Here is a 22,518-nt window from a genome sequence, read left to right as displayed (position 1 = left end):
TGAAACTTAAAACTAATACCCATATACACCTGCACGGTGATTCAGTCTCTAAAATTGAAGACTTAGAAATGGAGATTCAGAGATTTCAATTGCCAAAGCAAATCCCTAGCCCTTCAAAAGTAATCTGCATAACAAAGAGAAGCAAGGCATTCTTGCTACTCCAATTATTCACGTAGAAAAATGTAAATGCTTATAAGTTGACCCGATAATAGAAATTTGTAAAAAGGTGCTATAGGCAAGTAATGTAAGATTACTAACTTTCATGCATAACCGCAAAGTAAAATGAATCGAGAGAAACCCTCAAACATGGAGCACTTGATACCATGCTCGATCTCTTGCTAAAGGCTGAAGAGGTGTACTCAGGCCTTTTGAAACAGAATTAGGACTTTTGCTGACCCTGCATTAATATAAAGAGAAGCTTTGCCTGAATCAACCGATAGATCCGGTGAGAAAGACATCTAACATCAGAAAAAAAACCAACAGTTAACATCTTATCTGAATTGCTCCTAGTACATTTCTTTAGTGTAACTGCCCAGTGATGAGTGCAAATGTCTATTACCAAATGTTTGGATTTTACCAATAGCTCTTTCATTCAGGTCATTTTTTATTTCAATGGAAGTTTGAGTTAAATGTGGATTATTGGTCAGCCCTGGCATTTTAGAGTAGAAGGGAGTACGTGGTCACTGCTAGGAATCAGCAACCAGTGTGAGCACCTCTCAGCTTTATCGCACACTCTGCCACTGACTCATTATCTCAAGTGAGTCACTTAACCTACCCAGGTCAATTAGATTGTCTGTAAATTACGCAGGATACCACAGTCTCATGGTAGTTATGAGGCATTGTTCAATTCTGTAAGAACATTTGACATTCTTGGAAAACTATGAGTGTAGATCTTATTACTATCAGCTAACGAGAGATTAGTCTATAAGAGGCCAATCTACACACTATGTGCCATTTGTGATTATTTTGCATGACAAATGATTCTCCCAAATAGTCTCCAGCAGTGAAAGTTGCTTTTCACAATCCTTGTGATGTTTATCATATTTACAAGCTTTTAGTAGTTCTGCAAAGAGGCATGAAACAAGGACAGTAATTGTCAATTCACACAGAAGAACTGAAACAAAAACATGGGATCTACAAAAACGAGATACAATGCACATCCTGTTCTGGAAAGCTAAAAAACAACAACAAAAAAAGTAACATTTTATACGTTATCACTGTTCTCCATTACATTTTTTGTTTCCTGAAAAGGAGAACCATACACCCTAACACTGAGTCCAAATGCTAAGAAAGAAAGAAAGAGAGGATCTTTAAAATAGTCTGAAATAGGAAACAGACTATACTAACTGTTCCAGTTAGACATAGTTCAACATAAGCTAGAATAATGTGTAAAACGTTTTCAAGAGTTATCTTCTGAAATTCCTTATTTATATATTTAAAAAGAAGCACTACACTATAAACTATTTTGTCAATTGCATAGATGGAACTAGATCAAAATATGCACTCTTTATGTTTAAGTCTTGAAATGCAACGCTATCCGTACTAAAATATTAAGAAGATTAAAGCTTACATGAGTATTTATCAAAGGAACGTGACTTTGGATGACTGCTCAAAACAGGGATATTAAACATAGTGGGAGAAGAAAATATATACTGATCAACAGAAGGGAACAAACGAAGGTAATGTTTTAAAATTTTAGAATTTGTTGGTATTAATAACCACTGGGTTCAGTGGTACTTCTCACACTTTTTGGGTAACAAACGTGTTCACAGGATCATTATACTTACTTGCTATGCTTCTACTGAATATGCATAGCTCTAGCAAAAATAAATATACACAAGGGATTGTATTTCATTAGTAACCTACTTGTGAATCTTCTAGTAAAGCTGAAGCTTTAATCATGACACATCAAGATGACTATGTACCCTTATAATTTTGATGATGATAACAACTAACATCTCTCCTCCTGAGCGTCCAATTTTAGCTGGGGGGGGGGGGGGGGGGGGGGAAATAGGGAGAGTCGGGGGCGGATGCAGTCTGCTTCAGAGCATTGTCAAAACTGCTTTGGGGCATCAAATATTTTCCTGAAATGGAATGTGGATATTATTTGATGCATCAACTCACAGTCATTGCTCATGACTTTGATTAAAATAAGGTTGTTGTTAAATTAAATTCAAATGCATTAATAGAAAAGTTCTCCATGGCAAATATTAAGCATGTATGATGAACCCTGTACCATTTGGAAATAGCTTCTGTACTAGAGGTCAAGATTAGTCTACTCCAGTTATTCTATTTACTTGTTAAGAACACAGAGATTAAAGAAAACTTGTATTTCTTAGTCAGTTTTAATTTGTAAAATAAACATCCACAGAAACTCATGTCCTACACAAGCTTTTGTGTTTCTTCTACAGTGCACAGAAACTGGATGAGATGGCATGGTGAAGACAAGTGTGATCAGTCCACAATAACTCTGTGGAGGATTGGCATAGCAACAGTTGGCATTGCTGAATCAATGACTGGAGTTAAAAGATGCTGCTCTGGTGACAGATGTCACTGCTTGGAGCCACTGTCTTGACCTTCTTGAAGGAAATCAAAACGCTGCAGATAGCATCCAACAGTGAAGCTGACTTTGCTTTTGGATGTTGGGTCAGATGACCTCCTGAAGTCCCTGTCACCATAAATCATTCAACGAGCACTGGGTGATGGACAGCTATTAGTCATAATTTCCAATGTTATCTTGAAAAAATATGTACCAAGCAGGACCAACACTCATCCTTACAAGACAGGGATGTAACTTCAGTTTCAGGAAGGACACAGAAGAGCTGCAACTAGTTTCACTTGTCAACTTTTCCCTCTTAACTTTGTTTCAATAACACTGATCGGAATTCTGTGGATCTAAAATCAAATATGTTTAAATATTGCTGAAAATATTAAGAAATAAACTAGCTATTCAATTAACATTTTCCAAAATATAATCTCCCAAGCAAAGAGTAATTCAGCCACTTGGAGGTAAATATCCTACACTCTCCCACCTACCGCTTACTGTTCATGCAATGCTTTCCACTTATATGACTCAAAATGACACCTTCGTAATGCACCTTCTTGGCTCAGCTCTCCCTTCCTCACCCAGAACACAAAGGGTATCTATCTCCCTAGTGTTTCTTCCTGAGGGATTTGTAATACTGTTTTGAGTGTTGGAAAGAAAAACTTTGATGATGATGATGATGGGAATAACAGAAGCAGTAGCTAGAACATCCCTAAAAAAGACATCTGTGTAATTGACCCTGAGATAGGTGTCGCTACGAAATGAGAGCTGAGTTAAAATATAAATTAATTAGAAATCTTGGAGAGACACCAAAAACTTCTATGCCACTTTAGCCAGTTTATGTAGGAGAGGCCTCTTCATCTTACAGTTTACAGCATGCTTTCATTTATTTGGCAGGTAATGTTAAAAACAAGCTCAGTGAAGCTGTTCGTATGCTACACTGGACAATTTATTATTATTACTTGAAGCCAGAAGTGGAAAGATTGTTTACTACACATGTAAAAGCAGTATCTAGCAAGAGTGGGCATAAGAGATATCAAGGTAACCAACTTGTGCTGAGGGAATGCACTTTTATTTGTTGACTCATAGAATACAACTTATTAGTAACATTTTTTTTCCAGGTTTTTCATTCTTCTCCTTATTTGAATCAAAATAGGAATAAACCTAGTGTTTATGTTAATTTTCCAGGTTTTAATTTTCCAGTGTTTAACAAACAGAAAAGAGATCATGCTGACAGAAGGACCAAAAGGTCTTTTCTCAGGAAATGCGTTCTTTAATGTATAACCTTTAATAACCTTTAGTTCCTATTGGTGTGCAATGAAGTTTTGTTACAAATGCTATTGTTTTTTGAAACAGATAATGAATTTTTTTCAACTGTTACTGATAAACTATCTGTTAGGCAACCTATCAGGTAGATATGCAGACACTAAGCTTGGAAGTATTTGAATTAATTATTTTGCAGGTTTCCTCATTAGAACAATGATTCAAATTTGATTCAAATTGATTCAAATGAGTGTACTGATGAAGAATCAGGCAAATCAGGCCACAGTTTAAATCACTCTTTAAGCCACTGTAGACCAGTACTGTGACTGAAAATGGTCCACACATTTCTCGCTGCTCCCTAGTGGGGTAGGAAAGGTGTTGGTCAAGTTCATGTAAGCATGTGTGAAACTACTGCCCAAAAAGCAGGCATCGTCTCAGCTCATCCACAGGAAATAATGTATGTTCTTCAGTCTCAGTAAGAAGTGAAATCCTGAGCAACACTTATGTTTAAAATATTACATTTGTTATGAGAGATAGCACGTAGTGAAACAAAGAGCTAGTGTTTCAGATCTTCTGCAAAAGCATGTATAGCAAAATCAAATACTTGCATCACATTTTGAATGTTGCCATTGAAACAGAGCCATTTCTTCATGAATTTAAGCTCAGAGAGCTGACACAAGGTGTCTATCCCTGCCTCAGTAACTGCTGATCCTTCATCTATTGTAAGCAAAACCTTTATGGCCCTCCTAGATCTCATGCTACCGATAGATCAAGAAAACCGATTGTGATCATCTGACGCGGTCTACCTCCAAAACAGAAAAGAATAGCTGTGTGGCCCATTACATTTCTTACAAAGGATGATGTGACAGTACAGGAAAATAGTAGCTGAAAACATAACCTGATCTTGAAAGGCTTCTAAAAGCAGGAGCTATTTCACTTTGCTTCCAAAGGCGAAAGAAAGGTGTTTCAGGATTAGCAAGGTGGATTCATTTGACAGAACCCAGGAAGGCCTCACTGCAGCTTTAAATTGCTTTAGTAAAAAATGACACTACTGGAAAATACCAGAAAGAACTGTTTTGGGAATTTTAATATGCATTGGACTTGAATGAATGTTAGCACAGTCTCCCACCATTTTAGTAGATATTTTGATTATTTCTGAAATGTCTCTTGCCCTACAAATTTTCTTCCAACAGCTATCAATTCTACTGACCACAAAGCACGATTTACTGACTTGCCCCCCTCAGACCAAACTGCAATCCTCATCCGCTTATCTAGCACGGATTCTTCTGGCTCCTATCACAGGATAAAAAGGGACAACAATTATTAACTGGAATGTGTCTTGAACAATCTTCAAGGCAGATTCCCATGAAAAAGGTCCCATGAAAAAGCCTGACAACAACAAACCCAATCTGGTACGTACAATGAGACCATGAGCACATACTTTTTCTATATACTGGGAAAGTGCCATTGTCTGAGTGCACAGATTATTAAAACATAGTGCATTCCTTGTAAAGAAACACACACACACACAAACCCTTCTCTTCTCCCAAAGAAATTTTAATAAAATTAAGAACTACATTCCTGCTCAAGTTGCAAAGTAAAAACATTTCTGAGATCTCTATAAACCTTTGCAACTGCAAAGTAAAGCTACACTTACATTTCCACAGTGTAAGACAGAGGTATAAATGCAATCCCTCAAACTAACGTAAAATAACTGCAACAGAATAGTCTACTCTTTCTTTGTTATTAAAAAAAAAAAAGGTGTATACCATTCAATGAGTAAATGTTGTAAATCATTTGATTTACAGAGGGGGGAGTAGTAAAGCAGAAGAGGAAAGAATGATACAGAAAATTCATTTTACCCTATCTCCTTCCTAAAAGCATAGCATTTCTCTGAATTACAAGAAATGCATACACAATGCAGTCCTTCACAACTTTAGTTGTGAGAATTTGCATGGATCTAGCCTAGCATAAGAAAATGAGGTGAAGATGAAGTCAATGGCAGTGATGGACTGGCCAAGTGTAATTTAACTTCAGCCCCTCGTCGGATACAATGCATTACTATAATCAACATGTGTCACTGAACTCCTAAGTATGCTGTCCTAATAGCTTCCATCAGGAAGTTTTGTTTTATTTCAATACAGCATTTCTCTTCCAAAAGACACTTTATAATTTCCTTAGAAACATCATTTCTAACAATGGGATTTGGCTCTTTTAAAAGACCATGAGAATGTTTGAGGCATAATGCTTTTTGATACCATAACAAAGAATGTACTGAATAAAGAAAAACAGTAATTATACTTTTAATTATTGTGCTATAATTAACGTATCTTGTATAACAAACTTCAGAATTGTAGACAAAGAATACCGGATGAGGGCAAAACTTGGTGTCATCTGCTGCTGTTTGCACTTAATTAGCAACAAAAAATTGCAGAAAGATTCCACCAGTTTCTAAAAACATGCTTTTTCACAATTTAACCTTGACATGGGAAGAAATGGGAAGAAGCATGTGTTGTGAAGCTTTCTATCAAGTATTGAAGAACGCCTTGAAAAAAAAAAAAAAAAGCAGGCTAACATCATTTATCCTGAATGTAAGTAACGCATCTGTGTGTTTGGAAGCCAAGTGAAACGGCATCTCTTCATGTGTTCATTTCAAAGCTGAGGCAACTACCTTGCTCAGAATATCCTGTGGCTCAGCAGATGTATTGAAAATAATCAATGTGGTTATATCCAATTGTTAGTCAGGCCTTCTGGAGCTGGAATACATGCAGCCATAAATATTAATGCGTGAGCTTTTTTAGACCTATCTTCAAATGTTCCATCAATTTTTCTGTAAATGAGGAAAAACATAAAGGAACACATTTTAATAGGCAAAGCAAAGCGCAGGCAACTATTAAGTAAAAAAGGATATCCCAGAATTCTTCAGGGAATTTGACAGTCTGTGCTTCCCTAGACTCTGAATCATTGATATGCTAAAATGCAGCACACCAACAAAGCCTTCGTTAGGAAATAAATCTGTGAATAGTAATAATGCTCAGAAAAAGCATCTAGAGTTGGAGGTAGCAAAGAGAAATCTGGCATACAGTAACAAACATGACAGCTGAGGCAAAGACTAGTTCATGGCTAGCGTATTCAGCAGAATTTACAGAATCACTAAGAAGACTTCCTGACCGCAGAAATCTCATGCGCATACTGAGCTTAAAGCAGAAGAAAAGAGAATGACAGTCTTGCAAATAAATATATTCTCCCAAGAAGCATGATGGCACATGAACTGTACGGAATAGGAATGAGAACAGACTGTTGAAGTAACAAAACCCCAGAATCTCAAAGTAACAAAAATGAACAAGTCTTTTGGCAATTAACTTGCTTTCCTTACAAATATCTTTTATTTAACATTTGTAATAAAAAAAAAAATGGGACTTCTGTTGGGCTTTACTCTTGCAATAGTATGGAAAAACTGCCAAACTGCCAAAAAAAAAATAAAAAAATGTAAAACTTCATGATAAAAGAGGTCATTTGAGGTCTATACATTAGCATGCAAAACAGTGACCTAAAATTACCTAAGTTCAAACACTTTTCTTCTCAATGTGAACAAAACTCACTAGTGAAAGAAACTATATAACCTAAGATTATACAGGAGGATTTTCTATATTCCCTTACACAGGAGGGGCTCTATTTGCCAAACACAAAAGATAAATAGCATCGCTCCAGCGGCTGAGGCATCACTGAGGTATCAGTTTTTATTTCCATACTGCTGGTGGAGAACTAGCTTTTCCAAAAGAGTATTTTCACTTGAATGACAGTGGTAAATAGAGATCTCAGGGGAGCTCCTTTCCAGAACTTTAACGGCAAATTCATTAATGGGAAAGGAAAACACAAAACTTTTTATTTGTGCCTGGGCAATTCCACACATGCATTGCTGGATACCTTTCAGGAGACTATAATAATGATAGATTTCAGATTTCAAAAGTAATCCACTCAGAGAAGATTTTCCTTTATGGCCATTTGCTGCTGAGTCAGAACATCACTTCTGTTTAGTAAAAATTATCTCTACCAGGTGTCAGGATGAGTAACTTGATAGAAAAAGATGCATCTAATCTGAATCTTAAGACTATGTAGAAAGTTGAGTAAATCCTGCTGTACAAGGTTACTGGACATGGATGTATACCACAACAGAAACAGCCATCCTGCTGGTGCTGTGCACCTGTGAAGACTACACCTAATATAAATCTAATTTACACATGTAGAAGTCCTTATGATTGACTGCACCGGTGAATAAATACTGTATCCACTTCCACTGGCTCTCTTTTTTTCTTCTTCTTTAAAGATTTTCACAGAAGGTAAAAATGGTCTCTAATATTTCGTGTTAAGGTAAAAGTACAGCTAGATATAGAAAAACTAAAACAATTAGCATAGGTAATTTAAATTCAATAGGCCCTGTAATATGCCCTTGCAAAATACAGTTTATCCTTGCTGTAACTAAAATAATAATAAACTTCTTACTAATTATATAATTGTTGTTACTGCTACACTAAGACACAGGGGGGAAAAAGTGCCCCGCACGCAGTAAAGCTGCTTATATTTTGCAAGCCATGTGAGTTAAATGCCTGAATTGATGTTTTTCCACAAAAAGTAATTTCTGCAAACAATTTCCTGCTTCCACAAACATGCTTCATGCTAAAATTAAACATGGCAAGCAAAACACCACAGCATACGTAAGATGTTAAATTGCATTGCTGAAAGATAACTCATCTCTTTACGCACACAACAACAGTTTATTCCACTGCAAAAATTTAGGCTCACAGACTGACTTAATTTTAACATTTTAACAGGACCTCCATCAGCCCAAGTGAGAGCTTTCAAAGGCTGTATTTCATGTGATATAAGGCTGTATTTCATCTGATGGCAGCCTAATAAGGAATACTCATCAGGAAAAGCTGAGGAAGTAACTCCTATCAGCACCGCTCTAATGACAAAGGTCTTGCATAAAAGAGCCTCTTTCTCAAATTCCTGTTTTTTCTTTCTTTCTTTTGTATCCCTCAACAGGACAAGCCAAGAGAATACATTAAGCATCATCCCGTTATCACTGTGTTTGATATATTCCTTGTGCAACTACATGAGAAGCACATTCTGGGAAAGAACATCTAATTCCTGAGCTCAGGCTGGAATGATACAGCTCAGCTGCATATGTACAAAGCACTTGGAGAAATCCCCTTCTTTACCAAGCCACTTACATGACGTTTGGGTGCTTCCAGGGACGGGTGACAATGCTCCGAGTGCGTAATTCTGTCAAGGATTTTCCACAGTCATTGCTTTGAACTTGTGCACCTTAACTTCACTCTTATACCACTGTGGGTTTCTTAGCACTAGGTCTTCTTCTCATCCTTTGCTGATCTGAAAGAGTTTGCGATGCTGGGAAGAGCTGAACACTAATGAACTGTGAAGGACAGCCTTCTGAGCCACACCACAGCAGAACCAGGACCAGACCCAGGAGTTTACCGAGAAATCGAGGAGAGGTCAAGAACGCACAAGTATGGGGGAAAATCAGGAACTCAAAACTGGCAGAAGGATGTTCCTCCTCACTGAGGTAAAACACTGGAGTTTTAAGCAACAGTGTAATCATATTTGAACTTTATGCAAAATCCCAATACATACGGTTACTGCTAAGAAAAGTACATCTGTAGCATCCATGTTCCAATATGAATATGTATGTATTGAAACGTGCTTTTAAATGTGAGAAGCAAAGAAGTGTGATCAATCGGTGCTTGCAATTATCACAAATATTTGATGTTATTAGCTGCTGAAACATTATGACTTGGATAATTACCTGCACCTGTTTTCTCATAATTAAATGGTTGTGTACATCATTAAATTTTCAATGAGGTCCAGACAGTATTTTTTTTTCCTTTGTGTTACTGAAATGCAGTTGATTAGAAATGTTGTGACTTCTAGATGAAGAATGCATTTCAGCTGGTGAGGGAAATAACTATATTGCTTTAACACTGAGAACAAAAGTACCGAGCTCTTTAATTCAGATCATGGAATTCATGAAAGCCTTTTAATTGCTTCTTCTGTGACTCCAAATTCTGCAAACATATACAAGGGAATTAAGACTGTGTCTGGTATTTTGGAAAATCTGATTGAATCTAATACAAGAGGACTTAAATTCAACACACAGAAAAAGAATCCATCCATTTTGCCTGTGTATTAGCCTAGCTCCATAGGCACATTTGCCACTTGATGTACTGCCACATGACTGTCCTCAGCAGGGAAGCAGAAGTCCAACAGGTATAGACATCCAGAGACACCTGAAGACAAGATGCAGGCAGGAATTCTTGGTGGCAATATGTAATCCCCCTAAATGCTTTTGGCTGTATCAATTACTTCCACTGAAAAATAATTTTTATGCCTACACAGTAAGTGAAGAAACTTCACTTTGTGCCATTTTTTGACATTTTTCAGTGCACTTTTACCGTATTTCAGATTTTTTTAAATTACATAGAGTATTTCCTATGAGGTTTGATGAAGGTTAATGAAGCAATTTAAACCACACAATGGAGGAGCACAATGGCAGATGCTAAAAACAAATTGTTCTTAAACTGTGACTTTTTTTTTTCGGTTGGAAGACAGGCCTGGTTTTGACAGCAATGAGGAAGGAGCTTTCTTTATCACTGTCTTGTACTTCAGAGTCATTTCAAATTCAACCCAAAGAACAAGTACTCCATGAATGACAAGTTTGCCAAATAGCTTTCCAATGCAGCATTTAATGACCTCTGCCTCAAATCACTCAAATCAATGACTTTTTGGCCACTTGTACTACAGTCACTGCTCAAGCTGCTAACAAAATGCTATCAGTCATCAATGCCTGCCAACAAATTAAGTGCTGTAATAGGGGATGAAAAAAAATCTCCCATAAATATAATTGAAACAACAATTCCCTCTTTAATTTCAGCAAAAAGCCTTAAAATAATGTGCCAAGAAAATAATTCCCTGAAGAATCACGTTTGCACTCCCGAAGAAGAGTGATGGAGTCCATTTCCAGCTCACTGTCATTTTAACTGTGGCTATGACTACGTTCTCATCACAGAGGACTGTCTTAGAAGATAAACTACTAACTCAGGAAATAACTGGCTTAGGCCTTCAAATGGAGGCAGTCACGTTACACACTTTAAAGCCTGTAGATGCAAGGAAAAGGTTTTGATCCACTCTTTATTAGTTTCTAAAGGGCAGGATGGATGAAAAGAAATCTAATGGGATAAGCATGAGACTGAAAGAAAAGCCCTGAAGACTGCAAGAAATTAAGAGGCTTTTTTTTCCAGTAGATTAATTACTAAACAAGAAAAAGCTTACTTAGGGATACTCTGATTATTCCCCTTCCTCCTGTTCCTGCAACGCAGTGAGTGCAGCTCCTAGAGGAGCATTTTCTGACTCACTGTTTATCCACAGTCCTCATAGGCTTTTTATTGGTCACAGCTTTTCTCAAACTGGCTAAGTATTTTCACTCTCTAATAGGGGAAAACAGCCAGGGAAACAAGCACAAAAAAAAATTGTATTGCTCCTTAATGCAGCTCTGCTGAAAGTGGAGCACAAACTGCACTAGTTTCAGCAAGGTACCCCTGGCACTGAAGGTACGGTAACAGCCTTCAGCACTGAGTGAGTGCCTAGGGACCCCTACACTAAAGCCTGTGCTACTTCATTTCTATTGCTATGAGGTCCCAAACTACCTAGACTAAAGCTACCTGAGGTACATTTGCATGTCTCAGGCATAGCCCCAGGAAAGAAGATTTACATTCTGTGTGGCCTCTGAACCAAGAGCCCCCACCAGAACTGACTGAATTTTTCTTTTCCAAGCAATTCGAGCTGGAAAATGTCAGTTTATCAGATGGTAACAGGAAGGCAACTGTCCTGAGTCCCAGATAAAATATCTCCATCATTATTTCTGGTTATTTCGACAAGGAGCACTTTCCCTCTCTCCCGTCATGATTCTCTTACCTCGTCTGAAGGAGCATCTCATAAACACTCCGCAGAGGGGAAACAATCACACAAACAAAAGCTCGGTTAGCCAGGGTACTTCTAATTTAGCAAGGGATTCAGGAACAAGACTCTGACGCACTTAACCAGCGGGATAGCAGCTGGAAATATGGGTGGAAGACAGGAGGAAGACTAATCTGGGTGTCCAATGCACAACATTAAAACTCTGCAATCCTAAACATTTTCGTTGTCAGGAAATCCATTTCAAACCCAGCTCTGGTGCCTGGCTTATTATGTTAGCTGCTGCTCAGCATATATTATTGCAGGTGTTATATATAACCCCAGCAGGAAAACCGTAATCACAGCAAGGTAAATGAGTTAGGCTGGTGGGCTTGCTTAGCAGTGTGTGGCACTGCGCGGTCTTACACAGATATACCCTCAGTAGAAATACCTAAGCCAGAAGACTCTGGCTTAATGAGAAGTGAATTCCACAGACCTGTCATACAGACTCTCCAACTCCTGTGGAAGAGGAGAGTTTCTTAAAGGTTAACAAAAATAAATCATAACTTACCGTATCATCTTTTACCGAACATCGTTACAAAGTCTTAAACAACTACTGGTGGATCCTACCATTGCATCTCCCACTCACTTCCACCAGTTGCAGCACATTCTCTGATTCTCTACATAAATATCAGACGGCTGCTGTGATGCATGAGAAAACAGGGCAAGTGTTGTATTCCTCCTGGTATGGTACGGTTACCAAAATACTACAGCAGACTCATTGCTTGAAATGAAAACCAGAAAGTCTTCTGCCTTAGGCATTACCTCAGGAGTCATGCTGCTTATATTCAAAATACTTAATTCCGCAAAAGAAGAAAAAAGTGTAAAATGAAAGTCACACGCAGAGAATATTTACTACAAAAGATTAAATAAATCTTTAGCATATTAACTCCACCAGTTTACCAAAAAAAATCTACTAAGCATGTAGGCAAAATACATTCAAGTAAATTGTCTAGTTGCCTACTAAGTAAGACATGAACATTCTCTTCAGTGATTCAGAACCAGCAATTCTGATGCTTATTCATCTTTTATTTCCCTTTGCAAGAAAATGGAACTTCTCCTGAGAAAGAGAATTTTCCCTTACTGTATGCACGGTATTTGTGATAACTGCAGGCTTTGGGTCAGGTGCTGAAATCTGTAAGTCAGGTCAGAGGTTAAAAATGACTATAAGGTTCCTGTAAGACATCACGACAAGCAATGCGTTCACCACAGCTGGTGGCATTGCCCTGGTCGTTGAACAAACCTATTAAGTGCACTACTAAGTTTTTACGTATGTTTTTTAAAGTAGCTGACTCATTTGGTGCTTGCACTGTAGCCATGGCAGCACAGAGCTAGCTGGGTCTGTACTCATGTGGTTTGCTTGGGCTGACCTCCATGTTGCTCCACATTAGCAGCAACTGATATTAGCTTACACAGCTAATTGGAAACTGGCTTGGATGCGTCAACACGAGCTGGAGCTGCTTACGGAAGAGGCGTGCACTTTCTCAATGCCTGTAACTATTACCTCAGCATGCAATAAAATGCCAAACATGCCAGTGCTTCAGGCCTAGAAAATTCTGTAAAAAACATAACTTGAACACAGTGAACAAGGTGCACCTCCCACGACTTGATAGTAATTTATAGCTGGAGAGCGTTCAAATGAATTTAAGAAAAAGCAGCTATATAAAGTAATCTGGGAGGAACAGCGTTCAATAAGAAACATATTGAACTCTCCTCTATTACACAAAAGCAAACAGAACAAAAGCATCCCTGATAAGAGAAGAACATGATACAGTACTAAAATATATTTAATGATAAAAAAACACATCACGCTGGAAAGTCAAAGCACAAAAACTTTACATGGTAAGACACTGCAGCTGGGTTAATATAGACTACCCAACTGATTGCTTTAAGATTTATTTTTTTGTAAGGGATCTCAGCCTTTCCACACACAATTAAACAATAATATATATTTTTCTCACAACTGTATCACATTCTATAATAGCAAACATCACTAGCTATGCATATCTGCTAACTATGCATCAAAAGGCTATTTCAAACAATCATTTCTGTAAACATTATATGCATCTTCTACAGGCACTACACAGACTGTTAAACATTTACCAGCACTACATATTCAGGATGCATATAACCATACTAGGCCATTCAAAACATACATATAGTCATTACAATTATATATTATCACCTCATAAAGCACAAACAGAATCCTCATCCTGGCTTTGACCAGCACTATATCAAACATAAAAGTCTTCATTGCTCCAAGCATCCTTTCAATCCAGTGAATGGTGGCAGTCTGTAAAGATTTGATTTATAACTGATTTTGAACAATTCTAAACTAATGAAAGGCTGATGCCAGTGACTCACTGTAAATGCAGTGACATCCCTTCAGTGGTATCAAACCAACTGCTGACAGAAGAAAAATGATGCTACTGTTCCTTGGAAATTAACTGGAACTGTGAGACACTGCAGAAGGATTTTACACAACTGAACACAGTGCTTTGTAACAAAATATGCGGACAACAGAAAGTATGACCAGTACATGGTGAACAGAGCAGGCTCTTGACAATATTTGCATTTCTTACAGTAATCTGCAAAATTCTAATTGCATCACTGTCAGTGACAAGGCTTGCTGTAGCAGTATATAAGCAAACAACACATTCACCTCAAAAAATAAATTTTTGTTTTTAAGTTTGCCTTCTTCTCTGTGTATTTTTTTTTCTTGTTGCTGTGTTTTGGTTTGGGTAGGGGGAGATATTTGGTTGGTTGGGTTTTGTTTGTCTGTTTTTTAACTCATTTGACCTTTCTCAGCTCTTACCATAATCATTCCTCAGAAGACTCCAGATCCGACCTGATTCATTCTCAAGTACCTGTTTCACAGCTCTGATCCCATATTCTCATTCTCTCCTCTTCAGTGAGAGCAACTGCCACACAAGAGTGCAATCAGCCATTTGCCATACGCATATATGTGTGTATGTGTACATGTATTTGTACATTCATATTCATTCCAAAGCTTACATCCTTTTTCTCCCCCCTCTGTTCTTTATCCAACTAACAACTCTGTTGCTCTTGATTCTTCTGTTCTTGCCTTCTAGGGCACAAATTATGTACCCATACTCTTCTGACTGACTGCCAGGTATCACAGAAAATGCTTCACTACTGCAGTCTCCCCTACTCAGCATGCATTCCTTACTAAAAACAACTCAGGATAAGCAGGAGTTTGAGTTATCAGGTAAAGCACCAGAGCACTCCATGGGAACACCAGAACTCCAAAATGCTGATAGGCCATAATGAATTTGACCAGATTTGAGTATAAATAGGATTGCAGTTGCAGAGTGAGAGCAGAGCCAGCATAGGTTGAGAGAAAGGAGTTAAGATCTGGAAAAATCAACTAAAAATTGTAATAGAAATGCAGGAAGAAAAGGTCCTAAAGACACTTTTTTTGCATTATCACAGGCTCTCAGAGCACTAAACAAGAACTGCTCTATAAAAAGAAAATAAAAGATGCAGTAATAGAATGAAGTAACACAACAGCACTGATTAGAACAACAGGAAGGGATTTAGGCACTTTTTTTTTTTTCTTAAATAAACACAGTGGCAAAATGAAGCATTAAGAACAGTGAGACAGCCATGTCTGCTCAAGAGGGAGCATCTTCCCAACAGTGAGGCAACATGAAGAAGAGCATAAAGATCTCTCCCTGAAAACTTAGCAACTTAGCAAACAGCAATATGATGAAGACTGACAACATGGTGTAGCAGAAAGTAAAACTGGTGTATCGATAATTACATCAACATGAGGCAAGCAAGGAGGTGGCAGTAAGAACTGAGGTAAGCAGCTTGTATTTGATGCAATGCAGAAAGAGAAACGCAAGTAGAAATCAAAAAAAAGGTAAAAGCATCTTGTTTGGAAAAATAATCTTCACAACTACATTCCAAATGCAAATATGTGGTTTGTAGATCTCTCTGGGCATGAATCTGCAAGAATCTGGCGTAGATCATTACGTTCTAGATTTATCGCATTATAAACGCCAAATCTGAATTTGCCACTGCTGTGATGTAAGCACATCCACAGTGATTAAGAATATCATAGAAGAAAATCTCATCCAAGAGATAAACTGGATAGGGAGTATCTTTAGTAAGAAGTCACACCCTCATAACAGTTCCTAAGTAACAGTGGTGGGTTGACCTTGGCTGGCCGATAGGCACACATGCAGCCGCTCTCACTCCTTCATTCCCAGCTCTTCTACCTCCCTCCTTACCCAACACCAAGCAGGGCAGGGATGATGGGGAGTGGGGATTGAGGTCAGTCCATCACAGCTCCACTGTGTTGCTCCTTCCTCATCACACATTTCCCCTACTCCAGCATGGATCCCTCCCACAGGATATACTCCTTTGTGGACTGATCCAACATGGGTATTTCCCACAGGCTGCAGCTCTTCAGTAACTAATCGAGCATGGGTCATCTCCATGGGGTACAATCCTCCAGAACAGACTGAACCAGCACGGGTCCCCCACAGGCCAGAGTTCTTGCCAGACAACCTGCTCCAGGATGGGCTCCTCTTCATGGGCTGCAGCCTCCTCCAGGCCACATCCACCTGCTCCACCGGGGGCTTCTCCAGGGGCTGCAGCGTGGAGATCTGCTCCATGTGGGACCCATGGGCTGCAGGGGGACAGCCTGCTCCACCAGGGGCCTCTCCACAGGCCGCAGGGGAACTGCTGCTCTGTCACCTGGAGCACCTCACACCCTGCCTTCTTCTCCTGTGACTTTGGTACCTGCAGAGTTGCTCCTCTCACATCTGTTTCTCACAGCTGCTGTGCAGTATTTTTCACCCTTTCTTTGATATATTTTCCCAGAGGCACCCCACTTGTGGCTGTCCCTGGTTTCTTCTCACAGAGGCTACCCCTGAAGACATTCCCTGCTACCAAAACCTCACCATGTAGACACAGTGAACTACTGGTTTGGCATAATTTTTCTGAAGATACTTTTACTGTGGTACAGCCAGAGGGTTTATATGTATAATTGTAAATGTGTGTTACTTACATGCATTAACATCAAAGTACCTGCTTTAACTGCTCAACAGGACAAGGTGAGATGGCATTAATAATAAGTGTTTCTGTATTGTATTTTTGAACAATATTATGAACACATTCTTGGAACAGACAGAAAAGGAGAAAGAGGTTGAGAAAAGTCAACAGCCACACTTGCTACAGTAGTTACTCCAGCTGACTCACAAGACCCTTTAAACTGAGTAACAGTGGATTAACCAGTCTCATTCAATCCATACAAATATATATGTATGTCATTCCTTTTTTGTCTCTGTTTAATGCATTTTCAGATTAGTACTGCTCACAAAAGGTCACGCTTATATTTATCAAGAAAATTAGAGTGCTAGTGCCCTTCTTACTCTAGTAAGAATAACCTCGTATTTTTCTACTATAGTAACGGTCTAGCAAGGATTAAAGCTCAATGTACTGAACATTTCTATTTAATTATACATTATTTTTTATAAAACTCACCAATTTTCATCTAAAACTATACCTCACAAATAACTATTAACGTTCAATAAAACATAAATATATGTGTCCATTAATATGTGCACATATGTGCACGTATACTGTATGACACTTTTGTGCCCCTGAAATAACAAATAAAGCCAAAATATTTACCCAACTGAACTACAGGTACTCTCTGAACAGTCTCACGTGGATTAAAATAAATCTAATGTCATAACTAGTGTACTTCCCCCCTCACTGCCACCAAATTATACAAAATATTATATATTGATATCAACTCACTGATGCATATTCCCTGAAATTAGGAACGTTATGTGCATTAATTTTTTCAACTGACAAGGGACTGCTGAACTGAGAGTACTTGTTTCAGTCTAGTATTACAACACTGTTGCATAAAGTATTTTGTTTTCAAGCCAAGAATTCTCCAGAAAACAGTAATCTAACATGTTCTATTCATTATTATCTGAAGTTATTTTTTCTAAAATATGTAGCTCAGAAAATGCTGACTAGCTACTTGAAATCATTTTTTAAGTGTATCACGTAACTCTCTGGCTAAGGTTAACTGAAAACTAATTAAAATCATTAAGACGATGATTTGAACAAGAACAGGAAAAAACTGCCAGAATGAAATGAAGAGAAAAATTAGATACCACTTGGCTGAATTGTGCCCTTAGACCCACTGCTTCTCATTTGAAAAAAAAAAAAAAAAAGAACATTTCTCTCCTTCTCTAAGACATTTTTGACCTTTTAAGGCACCAGTATCAACAACCATCCACAGACTAAAATGTTCATCTTCTGACCCAAGACTCCCAAAGCATATTTCAGTTCCTTTATGGGCAGAAATAAAACTCCCTAAACTCTAAATATAGTTTACTTCCAAATTTAATATCTTTCTACTTGATCAGCAGAACATTATTTTAGTTTTCTGATAAAAAGGGAGGAAGACAAACAAGAAACAAGCCATGTGACATCTGATAAATAAAATTACATAGATATATCATTTTCCTTCCATAAAAATACCAGTCCCTACTACATCTGGACTCTTGCCCTGGAGGAAAAAAAAGAAAATCTTAAAGTCTTTGATCATCTCAGGAAAGAACATAGAGTTGAAGCTCTTTCATCTGCCAAGAAGACTAAGCAACATATACTGACAACCTCTTCCGCAAAATTCAAGTGGGGAAAGTAACGAGTGAATGAAAATTGGAACAGAAAGAGAATTTCCAGTGGTGTGATTGAGAAAAAGAATGTATAGCTTGTACTGCAGGCCAAGATGACTGATAAGCCATGTGTATGAACTCCAGCTTGAGAGACAGTAATAAGCACTGAAATAGTCCAGAAAAAATTTAGCAGTCTGCGCCAAGCCAACTGGACAAGAGCCCACTTCAGAAGGAATCTGCAAAATCCTTCTTTATCTGTGATGATGAACTCAGTCTACAATGATGACCGAGTGCAGGCAAACCAAACATTTCTCTTCAAGTGGAGTCTCACCTTTGCTTGAGGGAACTTGGACATGATGGTGTCCACAACACAGGGCAATGGTGAAAAATCTACAATGAAGACTGCTAAGAGGATTTTTAGAAGTGAATTCTATCTAAGGCTCATTAGCGTGTATCATAGATTAGTGTATACATTAGTATACTAGGGACGAGTGCACGTGTTCAGGTTTTATTTATACAGTCACTCCTTACGTTTTTCATTGTTTTTCTCCTAATTCACTTCCACAAAAATATGGGAGGAACATTTTCTTGGGAAACACATCTATTAAACAGATTTTATGTAAACCCCAAACTACATTACAGGTGCTTTAAAGAACTAATTGAAACATATTACTGAAACACTAGCACATATATCACACCCATCTACAAGGTTTTTAAGCATTCTGGGTATATTTATACAAAAATATAAGGTTAATGGAGAAGTCCCGTAATGCTATGATCAGATTTTATGAATTGATCTTTTTGGTTTGGCCATTTTGGGGGTGACAGCAGTCACTGAAGGATCAGTCTTTAAAAGCAAGATACTGAGCTGGGCTAGATGCAATCAGCGCCCAGGACATATCCTGGAGATCAGCCCCAGTACACAGGGGGAGCTCTTAACATATCCAGCTAAAATCTGAGAAAAAGAAGTAATTGATAAATTTTAGGCTAAATATTTTTAAAGCAGTGTTCAGATTTTTGTGTATTTATGTGATTGAGGTGATAAAGGAAAGCGTTATTACCAGAATACCAGAAGTTTATAGTTCAGCAGCATGCAAGGGCTGTTGCTATGGAATTAGGTTCACCTATATGCAGTACACAAAGTGCATCAAGTAATAGCATTACTACTATCTTTAAAATACAACACGTACAACATTCCGAGACACTTCGTTTTGGGATCTCTATCCTCTCTTTTTTCTCCCACTCCTTTTTTACTCTCCATTTCTTTTCAGAGCAGAGTTTGCTGAGTATCTCTTCCAATAAAAATGCCTTAGATCACCTTTGTCTTCTCTCTCACTTCAAGTCTTCTTGTTATATAGTCCTGTCTGCCTGGTTGTAGCACTGCTTCATCTTCATTTTCACTGCATCATTTTGTATTCTTTCTGCCTTCCCTGATGACGCCAGGTTTCTCTTTCTACTTTCTAACCTTTATGCTAGAAACCGCACAGCAAAAGAAAACCTTTGCATTGCAGAATATCCCTCATAAAATTCACTCAGAAGACTTAGGTATTGCAATTAAACAGATTTTGGCAAAGTAACATTCTAATAATAATACTGTCAAGAAATGCTGAGTAAATGCATAAGCTAATATCAAAGAGAAAAAGAAAAAGTAAAATAAAAGACCAACCAGATGGCATCCATTGATCTGAGGAAGGCTTTATCAGCGTGTTCACCTGATCCCAGTTAAGATCATCATCATCCGACTGACTATAGCCACAGGAACTAAACGGCTCATCAAAAGTACAGCAGCCTGTGAAACAAACACATAGATAAAAATTTAACAAGGCATGCAGGCAATGGATTATGAATCTCATCCTAACAAATTCAACACAATTCAACACAGGTTGTGTAATTTTTTTAATATCCTTTAATAAGAACAATCATATATTTATTAACCCTTACTTTCTGAGAAGGTATAAAACCTTTTCCCATGAAAAAAAATCTCAAGGGTGAAAGACCAAGATTAGAACTGCAAAGTAATTTCTCCCCAAGATACAAACATCAGGTATCAAAACCAAACCAACAAAATAGAAAGCAATCAAACTCAAACCATCAAAAGACGGAATGATTAGCATTCTTCAGGAAAAACAAACTATCGCATGTCTGAAAATCTACATTTTAGAAGAAAAACACAAGTAGAGAGACATCAGCTCCCATTCCTTTATGTTGGTTTTCAAGGAAGGGAAGGCTCCCAGGTGTATCGTGTTGTGCTGCAAACAGGAGCCACTCCGGGCTCTTGTGGGATTAGCAGCACCTTGGGGACAACACAGCACATCCATCTCAAAACACCAATCTATGCACAGCCTCAAACGCTGAAAGAAAACAGCATTATTTCTTCTCATTTTCCCGTTCTCTTCTAAGTAATTTAGAAAAGAATAACACATTGTAAGAGCTCACAGTATCCCAGACTAGGGCAAGGATGAATCTAATCTCAAGAATTTAGAGCACTGGAATCTAAAGTTACCCACCAGAACACAGAGAAACTTTGCTTTTTTTCCTTTGGTACACATGGAAACTTGCCCAGCCTTCCCAAATTTTTCTCCCCTAGCTGCAGACTAACACAGGGTTACAATACCCAGCTTTCTGTATTTTCTTTGATGTTTCACTCCAGTGAAGAATGACATCTTTCCTATCCAGGAAAACAAATATAACCCTAGTCATGGATCTTTCAGCCCATATTAAAGTAAATACTGCAGCTGTTCAAACAAAACTAAACTTCAGGGTTATTCATCATCTTGCTATCTGTCCATACAAACATCAGGGCTTAGTCTTGCCAAGCTTTATTAAAATAGAAAACAGACAAAATCTAGCTTTAAAAAAAGACTTTGCAAACCAAAAGTTTCCTAGAACATAAATGGCGTTGGACAATACTTATCAGGAAAGCACAATAATGTAAAAACAAAATACCATTTTACCTGACAAGCTTCACCTAACTGAAGCCCAGCCTTCCCAACAGGCACTCCTCGACTACATTTGACATTTATGACAAGCGCTCGGCAGGCATATAATCTTTGATGGAAATTAATTTTATAAACACATCCCATTTGCCCTGTCAGCCTGGATACAGGTCATCCTATACCGTGCTCTGTTCTAAAATGCCCTTCTATAGCAAGTCTTCATTAGCTCGAGGTATGTCAGGGAAATTAGCACCTCTGGCTACTGCCTTTCTGTACTCATGCAGGTGCATGGGTTTCAATTAGTGAGCCCACTGGGAATGGAAAACCCGGGAAGGAACTTGCAGCTCCACACTCTGACACTTCACCTCCGTGGTAGGAACAGACAGAAATCGTCTCTCTCCTGATATGAAACCAACTCAGAAATAAAATTGGTATGTTAATAGTACATCGAGTGACATCTGGAACATTTCCAGGGGGAAGGGCTAGACTTTGGGGCAGCCATTCGCACCGTTGTTCTCATGCCTGTATAAATTGTACTTGATACAGTTAAAATGTGCCACAGGGTAAGTTTCAGACACAAAGGCAAAATAAAAGTTTTCACAGACAGACTTGTGTTTTTCATAAAACAAAAACAAACCACAGGTGAAGAAAAAGGTAGTTCCTTGCAAAGGTTTTGCAAATGATACTATGCCATAAATAAATACTGAGTTATACAGAGCACAACATAGTCAAGCTTTGCAATAAAACATATACCTTAATTTAATCAAGCATAGATTTGGGTTCACAGTTCATACACAGGGCTGGTGAATTTGCATAAAAGCTCCCTTATTTCATTATATCACACTAGGAAGCCATAAAAAAAGCGTAGCGTATTTTCTTGGTCATACCCAAAATCTGAGCCAAGTGCTGCAAAATATCCCGTAGTGGAATAAAGGGAAGGGTTTGTGATCCCACACGGTTATTAAAGGCTTCTCTCCCCCGGCTAGTTAGGAAGACGTCAAAACCACAGACAAATAGAACGATGGATGATGGGAAAGTGCTACTTGTCTGGATATTTGTCTGTCAATACAAAGTG

The 22,518-nt window shown here is 38.2% G+C and overlaps 1 protein-coding gene across 13 annotated transcripts in view; it reads right to left on the bottom strand.

Annotated features, from left to right (window-relative positions):
* The window catches only part of PTPRM (protein tyrosine phosphatase receptor type M), a 468,093-nt gene that overhangs the window by 340,010 nt on the left and 105,565 nt on the right, over nucleotides 1-22,518 (bottom strand). For all 13 annotated transcript variants that reach the window (XM_068671589.1, XM_068671590.1, XM_068671592.1 and 10 more), the window contains exon 2: nucleotides 20,174-20,296. In XM_068671589.1, coding sequence (XP_068527690.1) covers nucleotides 20,174-20,296 — 123 coding nt within the window. The remainder of the gene's footprint in view (nucleotides 1-20,173; nucleotides 20,297-22,518) is intronic.

This window comes from Anas acuta, chromosome 2 (genome assembly GCF_963932015.1).
Source record: "Anas acuta chromosome 2, bAnaAcu1.1, whole genome shotgun sequence".
Lineage (NCBI taxonomy): Eukaryota > Metazoa > Chordata > Aves > Anseriformes > Anatidae > Anas > Anas acuta.
Note: the sequence above shows the minus strand (reverse complement) of the source record. Positions and strands in the feature narration are given on the sequence as shown.